The sequence below is a fragment of the Meles meles genome, chromosome 19, assembly GCF_922984935.1.
Source record: "Meles meles chromosome 19, mMelMel3.1 paternal haplotype, whole genome shotgun sequence".
NCBI classification, from domain to species: domain Eukaryota; kingdom Metazoa; phylum Chordata; class Mammalia; order Carnivora; family Mustelidae; genus Meles; species Meles meles.
Genome location: NC_060084.1, coordinates 56,383,605 through 56,396,041, shown reverse-complemented (window position 1 = coordinate 56,396,041; position 12,437 = coordinate 56,383,605). Strand labels below are relative to the sequence as shown.

The 12,437-nt window shown below is 52.7% G+C and overlaps 1 protein-coding gene across 9 annotated transcripts; it reads left to right on the top strand.

Moving 5' to 3' along the window:
- The first annotated feature begins 1,086 nt into the window (after positions 1-1,086).
- Positions 1,087-8,786, top strand: LAIR1 (leukocyte associated immunoglobulin like receptor 1). Of its 9 annotated transcripts, none has more exons than XM_045989458.1 (9): positions 1,087-1,620; positions 1,994-2,029; positions 3,534-3,701; positions 6,015-6,095; positions 6,386-6,496; positions 6,570-6,612; positions 6,702-6,739; positions 6,899-6,951; positions 7,407-8,667. In XM_045989458.1, the coding sequence occupies exons 1-9, from the start codon at positions 1,587-1,589 to the stop codon at positions 7,551-7,553; spliced, it is 711 nt and encodes a 236-aa protein (XP_045845414.1). In that variant the 5' UTR covers positions 1,087-1,586; the 3' UTR covers positions 7,554-8,667. The 9 variants fall into 9 exon arrangements, with proteins under 9 accessions (XP_045845414.1, XP_045845415.1, XP_045845411.1 ...); XM_045989452.1 differs by having other exon boundaries at positions 1,091-1,620; positions 3,423-3,701; positions 7,407-8,663; XM_045989456.1 differs by having other exon boundaries at positions 1,095-1,620; positions 3,423-3,701; positions 6,057-6,095; positions 7,407-8,661.
- The last annotated feature ends 3,651 nt before the right edge of the window (positions 8,787-12,437 follow it).

Here is a 12,437-nt window from a genome sequence, read left to right as displayed (position 1 = left end):
AATTTATGGCTACATAGCCTTGACATACTTTTCATTTCTTTAAGGCATTTGAGAAGATGATTAAGATCTTGTATTAAGCAGTTATAGGTTTTTAGAAATATTGTATTTTAAGGTGGAGTATAACTCCATAGACGTAGTCTGCCATTTTGACAGAAAATCTAGGATATTTATTGTTTACTTATCAAGAACTCCAGGGAGAGGTGGCCCTGGGGTTGGTTTAGCGACACAGGGACCTCCTATGGGTCCCAGACCTCGTACCTTCCACCCCAGCTGTTTCTGCTGTTGCCATCAAGCTTGTTGTCTCATGGCTGCAACGTGGCTGCTGCAGCTCGATCTATCACACCATCACGCTACAGTTGCCAGTGAAGGACAGGAGTAAAGGGGGCAAAGGTCTCATGAGACCCTCCATTATTAAGGGGGACATAGGATTCCCAGATACATTGGTATATTCTGCTTTTAGCATCATTGGCTAGACCTGGTCATGAACCCCACTCCAGACCAATTACTGCAAACGGGATTGCTAGATCGCCTTAACTCCAACTTTATTCCCTTCCCCCGCCCAGCCCCGAGCTTAGAACAGCCACTCCAGCAGCTCTAGGTTCCTGTTAGTAAGGGAACCAGGGAGCGGTGACTACTGTTGGGTCACCCATCAGTGTCTGCGACAGCCACACCTTGGAAAAGCGGCTCTCCCCTGCCGTCAGAGCCGGGGACACGAGAATGTGTGGCAGGGTCCCTGTCCTGCTGGGCTCCGTGGTGCATACGCCTGTTCCTCACCCTGGTTCTCCTCTTTATTTCAGCACATGACTGCATGTCCCATCTGGCCCCAGGCCTGAGGCCTGTCTCCTGACCAACTACCCCTTTAGGATTTTACACTTTCCCTTTCCCTGGCTCCTACGGCACTGGGGGAAGACAGGAAGAGAATACACACTAGCAGGATTTTTTTTTTTTTTTTTTTGAGAGAGAGACAGTGAGAGAGAGTATGAGAGATGAGAAGGTCAGAGGGAGAAGCAGACTCCCCATAGAGCGGGGAGCCCAATGTGGGACTCGATCCTGGGACTCCAGGATTGTGAACTGAGCTGAAGGCAGTTGCTTAACCAACTGAGCCACCCAGGGGCCCCTAGCAGGATGTTTTTTAAGTTCTCAACACCTGATTGAGAATTTCACAAATACCATCCTATTAAGACTTGGAGGAGGACTTCAGGCTTCCCGCTTTGGTATGAGGAAATGCTGGCATAAAGTGGCTTACCATCTTGCCCAAGGTCAGATGGGTGTTCTGTGTTATTAAGTCAGTTTGTTGCACAAACCCGTGCTCTGGCTTATCCCAGATGTTGACAACCAGGTTACAACCTCAGGTGTGCGTCTGGGGCTGAGCTCTGCCTCATCTGAGCATCTTTCGGAAGCCAAGTTCCTCACTCCATCTCATTCATTCAAAGAGGGGGAAGGATAAAAGTCTCCCCTTTGTGGGAGGCTCCTGCTGATGTTGAAACCCCATGATGTGCCCCAGCTGACATCCTGTCCGTTATTAGCTGCGGGCTCCGTCCTCTCCCCCGCCAGCTCCAGAAAGTGCAGGCTGTAGGGGGCCGGGCATGTTTCCCCATTTGACCACCTTCCTGGCCCTGGGTGAGTCCTGGAACGGAGGGAAAGGGCTTGAGGGACAGAGGGGGTGGGCAGGAGACTTGGGAAGGTGGTCCGCTTCCCCTCTGGGTCCTGACTCCAGTCCAGAAGAGTCCGGGATGCTGGGAGAGCCACGAGGATCAGCACCAACAGCTCTTGCCCCAGACCTAGGTCAGAACATGCAAGTTCAGTCCTAGAAACGGGCTCCTGGGTATGGGGATGAATTCAGACTCCAGAGGGGCTGGGGGAGAGAAGCACTTGTTTGGAAGAGGGGACAGTGGGGGGGGGGGCTCGTCTTGGGATTATTACAGAGCAAGAAGGACTGGGACACCCCCCTGAGGATGGGCGGGCATCCGTCTCACCAGACCCTCTCTTCCAGCGCTCTGCCTGAGCCCAGTGCTCCATGCACAGAATGGTGAGTCACCTCCCCATCCCCTCCACACCCCACAGGCAGCTCTGGAGGGAGTGGTGCTGATCCTGGGAGGGCCTGGGAGGAACCCTTGAAATTAACCCCAAATTGCAAATAATCCCAAATGCATGACCCTCCCGGGTTTCCCCAAATTGTCCACCTCCGCTCCCAATAGCCCCCTGGACAAGTCGAACCCCGCAGGAACAGGCTGAGCCCAAGGCTCTTCCACAGAAGCCCAGACCCTCCCCAGCATCCCTTAAGCAGAGAACATGACAGTCGCCAAGGGCAGAGTCCCAGACACCACCCTTGATCCCAGCTTCTTCACCCTTGAGGCACAGCACATCACCTAGTGACGTAATTTTAAATAATTTTTAAAATTTCACTTATATTTTAGAAGTTTGTTTTTCATGTATATATCTTTTTAATTTTGGGGCAAAATATTAGCTTTTTGGAGCCCTTTCATCATCTCCATTCAGATCAAATGAGACCCACGCACCACTCTTTGGTCCGGATCACTGCTGCGCTCACACTGGGCGGGTCACTCCCCTTCAAAGACCTCAGCCCTCCTTTCTCACACACAGTGTTTCCCCCTCAACTCCGGACTCCTTGCATGCTGACTTCCCTGCTCAGCGTGAGTGATTCAGCCCAGACCCTCTGCTCTCAGTGCAGATGCCTCTTCCCCGCCCCCCCAACCTCCCTGAGGAGCCCGAGCCCTAGTTAGGCTCTGCCCTGAGCCTGAGGCAGATGGGGGTTTCCAAGATCCTTCAAAAGGAGGAAATAGAGCTAAGGCTGAGATGCGGGAGAAAGTCGAGTGAACCCAGAGATGGGCGCCCCAGGGAAGACTGCACTGTAGACAGGAATCCTCCTCGACTGAGGCCTGTGGGACCAGCTGGCGCTCCTCGATACCCCCCACCACCACCACTGGACCTCCCCTGGGGCTTTGCAGAGGGCCCCCTCCACCTCCCCCCCGCTGGGGCTAGCCGGGCCAGAGTCATTCCTACAACTCCTCACCCTCACCCACTGTTTCTGTCCCAGCTCCCCTGCCCCCCAGAAGGTGGCCCTGGGCAGGGAGGGAGTCACCCTCTGCAGCAGACATGTCTGGGCCTCCGGGCTGCTCTGTCACCTCCCGGTGTCACCCTGAGAAAAGCCCAGGATGTGACCGAGTCTCGGAGTCCTACGGCAGGGGGAGAAACACTGCAGTGAGGAGAACCACACCCACCTAGAAAGGGCCTGGCAGGGGTGGGGTCTCTTGGGGGAGGAGGACGGAAGCATTCTAAAGGACGGGAGGTGACCACTGCACTTTTGCCTGAAACTGAGTGGAGCACCTGACCCGGTGAATCCTGTCGTGTGGTGACTTCCTCAGAACAGACCCTGAGAGGCCGCTCTGCTTCCCTCCTAGGGGTCCTGCCCAGACCCTCCATCTGGGCAGAGCCCAGCCCTGTGATCGCCCGGGGGCAGCCTGTGACCATCGTGTGCCAGGGTCCTGCTGAGTTTGCCACATTCCGCCTAGAGAAGGGAACAAGCGCGTATAGAGATGAGAAGAACCCACAGCGCGAGACGCAGGCCAGGTTCCCCATCGCCCAGGCGGATGAAGACGCTGCCGGGCTCTATCACTGCCGCTATCATACCAGTGCCGGCTGGTCTGAACCCAGTGAGGATCTGAAGCTGGAGGTGACAGGTGAGGACGCCTCTGCGGGACCCCAGGTGTCTCTGGGACGGGGTGATGGCCACATGCTGTCCCCTGGCGGACGCTCAGGGTTCCAGCGGACACTCCAGGTACAGAGGGGCCAGGCTGAGTGGGGCAGACCCTGGGGGCCCCCACGGAGCATTGGTCCTTCTGCCTTGGTCACAGAGACACCCCCCCCCCCCCCATACACACCTACTCCTCAGCTGGTGAGTAACAGACCTCAGCCTGGGGACGTTGCTGGAGGGCTCTGTGCTGGGGATCGGGCTCCAGGCCCAGCTGCCTGCCTTCAGCTTGGATTAGGGACTGGTAAAACCACAGTGAGAGGCTGCCACCTGGGCGGGGCGGGGGGGGGATGCACAAGGACACTCTCTGGTGCTATGAAAACAAAGCTAACTGCCACTGAATGTGGGAGGCACTGCTCTGACCTTGGGGGAGGGCCCACTCTAATGTGCAAAGGGATGCAAGTTTCAAGCCCAAAGACACAAGGCTGTGAAGGGATGGAAGCAGCCCGAGGGAGGGAGGGGCGGGTCCTGCTCTTGGCAGCTCTGCAAGGGACAGAGGGACAGCGAGATTGACAGCTCATGATCCTAACTCAGACACTTGGGAGAGCATGGGGCTCCTGACGGTTATGTCCCAACGGTGGCCTTAGGTCGCCTAGAGGAAGAGAGCGCCTGAGGGAGAATCCTGAACCCGCTGGGTGGGAGGGCGCACAGAGATGCCTCCTCCCCCGTCTCTTGCTGTGAAGACTGAAGTTCAGAGAAGCCCCGGCGCCTTCCTGCGGGGGGGGTCAGGGTGGAGATTCTAATCTTGCTCCAAGCTCTGGCCGGCGGTGAATCACCAAAACCGTGGGCGCCCTGGTTTCCTCATGGGCAACAGGGGCGATAAGTGTCCTGACCCGGGGGCGTGGCTTCAGGGAAGCCGGAGTGGTTCACGCAGTCACTGCGCTCAGGTGCCTGCCTGCTGAGTGTCATAGCCTGAAGAAGTGCTGGTCGTGCCAGCGCGGACCCTTTCTTCTCACCTTTTCTTCGTACGCTCAAGACACCCGCCTGCCGAGCGCTGGATGCACGCGGGGAATGAGGACAGAGGGGCCTTGTGCATCCAGACGTTAAAGGAAAATTAGTCAGAATGAGGAATAGAAATGCTCATATATATTTGTATGCATTTAAATAGAATGTATTTATCTATAAACATTAACTTATAAAATTTCAGATCTATGATTAAATATATTAGAGTGTATGCTTACATTACATATTAAATACAGAGTAATAGAATTAACATAATAAATATATCTATATGTTATTACATGTGATTATAGTGTACAGTATTATATATTACATGACGTGACACATTGTATTATGTGTCACGTATTGCTATAATTTACATATGTAAATACATACCTTATAATAGTGAATATACATAACAGAGACACAATTGAGACACATAGCTTATGCATTACAAGTAATTTTATGCATCATTAAAATTATGTATGTAAATTAAATTATACCTACATAAGTTAAAACACAGAACTTAAAAATGTATATTTATATTTATTATATATTACAGTGGGTGGGGTCCTGCATCATGGAGCAAAGACAAGGTGTTGAGGGAGGGAAGTTCCAGGAGGTGAAGTTTTCTGCCTTTCTCAAAGGACATTGGGGACTCAGCCTCCCTGGGGCGGCGGGAGGGAGGCTCTCCCTCTGGAAGAGGCGCCATGGGGGCTCGACCCTGCGAGCGGAGGAGCCCAGCAGGACTCGGTTTGACCACCTGTGAAATGGGCGCGCAGGGCATGCACGGAGCCCCGGGCCGAGCTGGTGCTGGGATGACTGGCTTCAGCCATGGGGCTTCAGGCCTCCAGATGGTGTCGAATCTCGGCTTCTGCGCTCACAGAAGAGGAGGTTCATCCCCCTCAGGGGCTGCTGAGAAAGACCAAAGGCATCTGCGATGGGGATTTTTACGCCTGGGGTGGGAATCGGGAAGCAGGTGAGCAAGGGGAGAGTGGAGGGCGGCGCTGTCCCTCAGAGCCTCCTGCAGGAAGGGCTGGCTGTCTATCTGCCTCATCCTGCTCCAGGTCATTAGCCAGGTGTGGCCACTGAGCCCAGAAGAGGTGGCCCATGCGGCTGACGATCTGACTTTGAAATGTATTTGACTGCGTTTCAGTGGAAATCGTCCGGTGAGGTTAGTGTACTGGACACCAGGCTAGAGCTCCATTCTCTGGGAAAGTTCCGTGGGTCTGTTAGAGAAGCCCCCCTTTGTGGGCAGGGGGTGGTGGGGCGGCGTCAGGAAGACTCAGCCTTCTCTGTCCAGCTCAGGCCGCTGACAGTGCTCTCAATTCCTCCCTCCTAGAAGACCTCCCACAGATGCAGGAGGACGACGGTAGCAGTCTAGGTGAGTGAGGGGCGCAGAGGACCGGGCTGTGCTTCTTGGGGGAGGGGGAAGACTGGGCTTTGGGGCTGGTCCCATTCCAGCTCTGCCAGTGCCCCCTGGACAGCAGAGTTCAGCTCTCAGGACCCTGGTTTTGGAGTAACGCTTTCCCATGTCACAGGACTGTTATGCATTCCAGAGATCTTCTACCTAGGTGTGTGCATGACCAGCACCCAGCATATACACGGTATGCAGTAGGTGGCCAATAAATGCATACCCCTGACAGTCTGCTTCCATCATCCCTGTTCCCCCAGGTCTGACGACAGAGCATGTTTTTATCCTCACTGGGGTCTCCGTGGCCTTGTTCCTTTGTGTCCTCCTCCTGGCCCTCATCTTCCTCTATTGTCGGCACCAGAAAAAACACAGTAGGTCTCAGGGAGGGGTGGGGTGCTGGGAAGGAGGCTTCTCTTCTTAATCCTCACCCCTGACTGTCCTCAGGGCCCCCCAGCTGCGAAGGTGAGGAGCAGAGGCCCCAGGAGAGGTGAGGTCCCTGAGACTAAGCCCGGGCCCCTCCCAGTCCTCTGTATTCAGGGGGTGGGGGCCTCAGTGCTCACTGTTCTTTCTCCTCAGGGTCAGCCCATCCGTTGACATGCTAGAGAGGACACCAGGTAAAAGGAGGGACCGGCCAGGGAGAGGGGAACATTTGGGAACATTCTAGTATGTTCCCAATGAAGTGCAAGGTCGAAACCTGAGGCTGTGAGTTTTCAGGCAAATTTGCCTCCCAAGACCCACCCCAGAGACCTGACCCCTTGTCCTGTCCCCTCTAGATCTGGCCACAGTCGACAGACTTCCTGAAAAGGATGGGGAAATGCGCGCCCCGGTAGGTCCTTGATCCCGTCACCCATTGCTCCTGACCAATGCGGCCTCACGAAATGATCTCTGTTTCTTTGCTCGGCGGTTTGGAAGCAGATCAGTGGATTGTTTCTGGCTCGGGGACTTTTGGGAGGTGGCTGTAAAGACGTGGACCACTTCTAGGATGCCACCTGCCCCCCGCGACGTGGCAGGGCCCTCAGTCCCTCCCGGGCTTCTCCATGGCAGCTAGCCTCCCCCCGAGGCCACAGAGAGGGAGGGCCAGAAGCCACATTATCTCCTGACCATGCCCCATACTCTACTGGTCACCCAGGCCAGCCCTGATGCTAGGTGGCAGGGAACGACACAGTGGTGATTCCAGAAGGTGGGATCACAGGGGCCACTTGGAGGTCGGCTGCGAGCCTCCCCTTCCCACAGTCCCCTACCTTCTCTTCAGTCTGACTCACCTGGGTCTCTCTCTCTCAGACCCCGACAGCAGGAGGCCCCCCGGATGTGACCTATGCTCAGCTGGACCAGCGGATCCTCGCACAGAGGACAGCCCGAGCCGCACCCCCACGGTCCATGGAGCCCACGGCTGACTTCAGCACATATGCAGCCCTCGCCAGGCGCTGACTCCAGGCCCAGCTGACCTCTGCCCCTTGACACACAGGAAGCCATTCCCACAGAAGCGTGGAGTGGCCATTTGGAGGGCCTCCACGTGGGATCATCCCTTCCCAGAAAGCCACACAGTCAGATTTCCTGGAAGCAAGCGCTGGAGTCAGGAGGCCCCCAGTCAACATCTAGGAGACTCGGGAGCCGTGTGGTCCCCCCGAAAATCAACTAGATCCTCGAGAGAATGTGTAGCACTTATTTCCAAAGACCCAGCTACAGACTCCTGGCTGTTTCCAGAGACCCAGGTATAGTCACTTGACTGTTTCCGGAGACCCGCTATGGTCCCGCAGTCACACAGATGATTCCAGATGTGTCCTGTGTATCCCTAACTGCCCCCAGAAGCTCTGTTTAAATTGTCCACTCTGCTGACTCTAAAGACCTTCCAGAATTCTGAAGCTGACCTTGAACCTGGACTATACTTAGGAAGCAGATAGCCGAGACCCTGTTTTCTGGATTATGCTTCTCTTTGTTCATCAATAAAAGTTCTCGTAGGCCCTTCCTGCAGCAGCCCTGCACAGAGAGGTCGGTCCTGGTCTCTGCTCGAAGCTCAGAGCAGGAAAAAACACAAAGGATGCATCAGTGTTCTCTGAACTGAGTGTCCCAGGGAGGCATGAGGCCGCTGCTGAGGGGACGTGTGCCTGAGCAAACGTGCAGATAATACAGCCCTACATTCCACACACACACACGCACACACATGCATCCACAATATGTCCATGCACACACAGATGCACGCACTTACACACGTGCACACACGCTAATGGACATACATATGGACCCTACAAGGGAGCTGGTGAGGCGTGACTGCACAGAGAGGACCCCTGAGGCTTTCAGTCCACGCCACGGAACATGGCTGCTTCCCGTTTCCTGTCCCTACTCCAGGTTTGTCCACACTGGATGCTGTGCATTCTTCAAACACAACAGCACCATCCAGCTCTAAGACCTTGTCCTTCATCTGACCTTCACTCCCTCACCCAGCTAATGCCCTTTGAGTTTGGGTTTGGACGTCATTCTTCCTAACAGTGTTGCAACAGCTCCTCCGTGTAAAGTGAGGATATCGGCCTCCCACGGCTGCTGCAACAGATGACTATACTCTCAGTGGCTTTGGACAACACAGTTTATTATCTTACATTCTGCGTGTCTGAAGTCTGAAATCGGTTTCTCTGGGCCTAAAATCAAGGTGTCCACATAGCCACGTTCCTTCTGGAGGCTCAAGGGGAGAATCCATTTGGTGACATTTCCAGCTTCCAGAGTCTCCCGCCTCCCTTGGTCTGTGGCTCCTTTCTCCATCCTCCAGGAGCTCTGTGGCATCTTTAATTCCTGCTCTGGTTAGGACTCCTGCTTTTGCGATGCCTCCTTCCCCTTCCTCTGACCCCCTTGCCTCCCTCTCATAAAGACCCTGGTGCTCACATTGGGACCACTGGACAATCCGGAAGCATCTCCCCTCTCCAAATCCTAAAGTCACTGACTTTAGTTTGACTAAAGTCACGTTTGCCACGTGAAGTAATGTGTAAGGCAGCATGCAAACGGGCTCATCTCCCACTAGTCCGCAAAATGCTGGGTGTCTGACGGTCTAATTTCCGTGCCCCCAGAGTGACTCTGCGGAACAGAACCTGATGTGCCCTTTGTACTGGCCATGTTTCAGGTGCCTGCAAACTGGACATCTGTCCTATGTGTATGTCCTGGACACGACCTAAGTCACTGCGTTGACCTCCAGCCTTCCTCACTGACCCCCCCTCTCCTGAGCAAAATCCTATTCCTGGGGGTGCTCTTTTCAAACACACACTAGCTGACCCAGTGTCCACACCCAACTGCCTTCCTTATGGGGCTGTCACACTCTGGGCCACTCTCCACGTGCCCTCATCTCCCCAGGGCCAAGGAACAGACAACAGGGTCATCTTCTCCACCACAGACCCCACGGAAATTGTGGAGTGCAGCCAGTGCTAAGCCTGCTGATCCTGCCTTGCTCATTCTTCCTGTAGAAACCACACCCAAAGCTGTTGTGCACGATTTCCGCTTGCCCCCATCCGCTGCTGCCTGACCCTGAAGCCGTGCTGCGCCCCTCCTCCTGAGGACTATAACAAACTATCTCCCAATAGTGTGATTGCTCTGTGCTCTGAATGTCCCTCACAGTTCCCACGAATACACAGGATTTTTAAATCACCCTACTGCTGAGCTGGGATCACGTTAATCTGTCTGCTTCTGCGAGAGGTTAACTTCCGTCACTCATGCGTCATTATGCTCCCCTAATCACACATATTCTTTTTTTTTTTAAGATTTTATTTGTTTGACAGACAGAGATCACAAGTAGGCAGAGGGCTGGGCAGAGAGAGGGTGAAGCAGGCTCCCTGCTGAGCAGAGAGCCCAATGTGGGGCTCGATCCCAGGACCCTGAGATCATGAGCTGAGCCGAAGGCAGAGGCTTTAACCCACTGAGCCACCCAGGTGCTCCAATCACACATATTCTAATGGGGATGGGGTGTAGGCGCCTTGGGGGCTGTTTCCTGAGAGCCCCCTGCCCTGTGGTGTGCAGAGAGCAGATCGCCATGTTTCCCTGGATCCGCTCTCTGTCTTCTGTTTCACATCACACGGTGTCCAGATTCCGTGACTGGGAGGTGCCCTCACACCCCTCTCCCCCTGACCCCCCAGGCCTGACCACACACGGTCTTAGGGTAGTCTCATGCATCTGTTATTTGAACGGGATCCTATCCTCCCTTCCTCACGGTCCCTGTTATTTCTCAATGTCCCTACACACAGATAGGCTTCTGTCCACAATTGCCGGCTCAATTTCTTAGCACTGTTGTTGATTGCTACAGGGTTTGCAGACAAGGCAGCCCCGTGCTGCCTCCACGACAAACACTTGGGATCTGCACAACCACGCCCCCGCAGCAGGACCAGCTGTGCCACCAGAGGCTGTGGGGAGTCCAAGACAACTTGCCAGGAGAGCCCCGAGAGCACTGGGGGTAGGACGTGTTGTGCTGGTACCTGACTTATGGGGTCAGCCCCAAGGACCCCACTGAGATGAAAATGGATTATTACCCTGGCAACTGCTAGGGAGTGTGAGTGGCTCATACTGATTGATTCTTGTGTCTTTAATAATAATAATAAATTTATTATTTATTATATATTTATTTATTTATTACACATCATATATATTTATTATTATTGCTGTGGGAAAGGTAAGAAGCCTGCATGCCTGCTATAGGGCTTATCTTAAAAGTTTTATTATATATTAAAAGAACGTTTTTGAAAAATTCGATCTAAACTCAGATAATTTCTTATGGTACAATTGCTAGTTTACTTTTTTGCAAATATTAACACATATTTTAAAAGATTCTATTTCTAAGTCATCTCTACACCCAACATTGGGCTCAGACCCCGAGATCAAGTGTCACATGGTTCACAGACTAAGCCAGCCAGGTGCCCCAACATTGACACAGTTTAATCTTCATACAAACCAGGTGGAGCACGTCTTATTCTTTTCTCCATTCCTCTCGTGCTTGGAGAAACTAGGGACTGATCACAAATTAACTTGCCCAAGGTCGGCCAGCCCTAAGTGACAGGCACCGTAGGGGGCGTGTGTCAGCACCGCTCGAGGACCTCAGGACAGGCCCATCTCACCAGCTGGGAGGGTCTGTCCCCACTCCGAGACAGTGGGTGCCTGGCTTTCCAACCCAATTTTAGTTTGTATGGAGCTTTGATTTTACATTTGTACTCAAGTTTTTGTTTTTTTTTTGTTTTTTTTCTAAAGATTTTATTTATTTATTTGACAGACAGAGATCACAAGTAGGCAGAGGCAGGCAAAGACAGAGGAAGGGAAGAAGGCTCCCTGATGAGCAGAGAGTCAGATGTGGGCCTTGATCCCAGGCCCCTGGGATCATGACCTGAGCCGAAGGCAGAGACTTTAACCCACTGAGCCACCCAGGCACCCTGTACTCAAGGTTTTCTTGTACTCAAGGTTAATTTCCAATCGTAGTCAAGGTTCTTCCTCTGATTGCTACCCTATACTCTGTATCTTTGTTTTCTTCGTTTTGTTGTGTACTGAATTTTTCTTTTTCATGCAGGGACACATTGTCTCTCTCTCTGTCTTTTAGTTTTCAACAGTTAGGGTTCTCCAGATAAACAACCAAAAGATCCTGTTACAAAGAGTATATATAGGGGCCCCTGGGTGGCTCAGTGGGTTAAGCCTCTGCCTTGAGCTCAGGTCATGATCTCGGGGTCCTGGTATCAAGTCCTGCATTGGGCTCTCTGCTCAGCAGGGAATCTGCTTCCTCCTCTCTCTCTGCCTGCCTCTCTGCCTACTTGTGATCTCTCTGTCAAATAAATAAATAAAATCTTTAAAAAAAACCAAAGAGTGTATATAAACATAAATACAGAAATAACACATTTATATATAAAATATGTATCATACATAATATAGACATAATATATATAATATACAAATACATTTATATGTATGTATAAATAATATATAATATATAAATGTATTTTTATGTATATTTAAATATATATTTATTGTAGGAATCAGCTCACGGGTTATGGAAGCCGAAAGTCCCACCATCTGCTGCCTGCCACTCAAAGTCCCAGGAGGGCTGGTGGTATAATTCAGTCCCAGTCCGCAGGCCCAAGAACCAGGCGTGACAATGTCCAGGGGAGGAGAGGATGGTGTCCCAGCTCAAGGAGAGAGAGAGAGAGGGAACTGACCCTCCTTCCCCTGTCTGTCTATCCGGTCCCTCGGCAGAAGGAGGATGCCCAAATGGGAAGGCTGGACCTCTTCACTCAGAGACTGAAGCAAAAGCTAATCTTTCAGAAACCCGCTCACAGACTCGCCCAGAAGTCATGTTTTCCC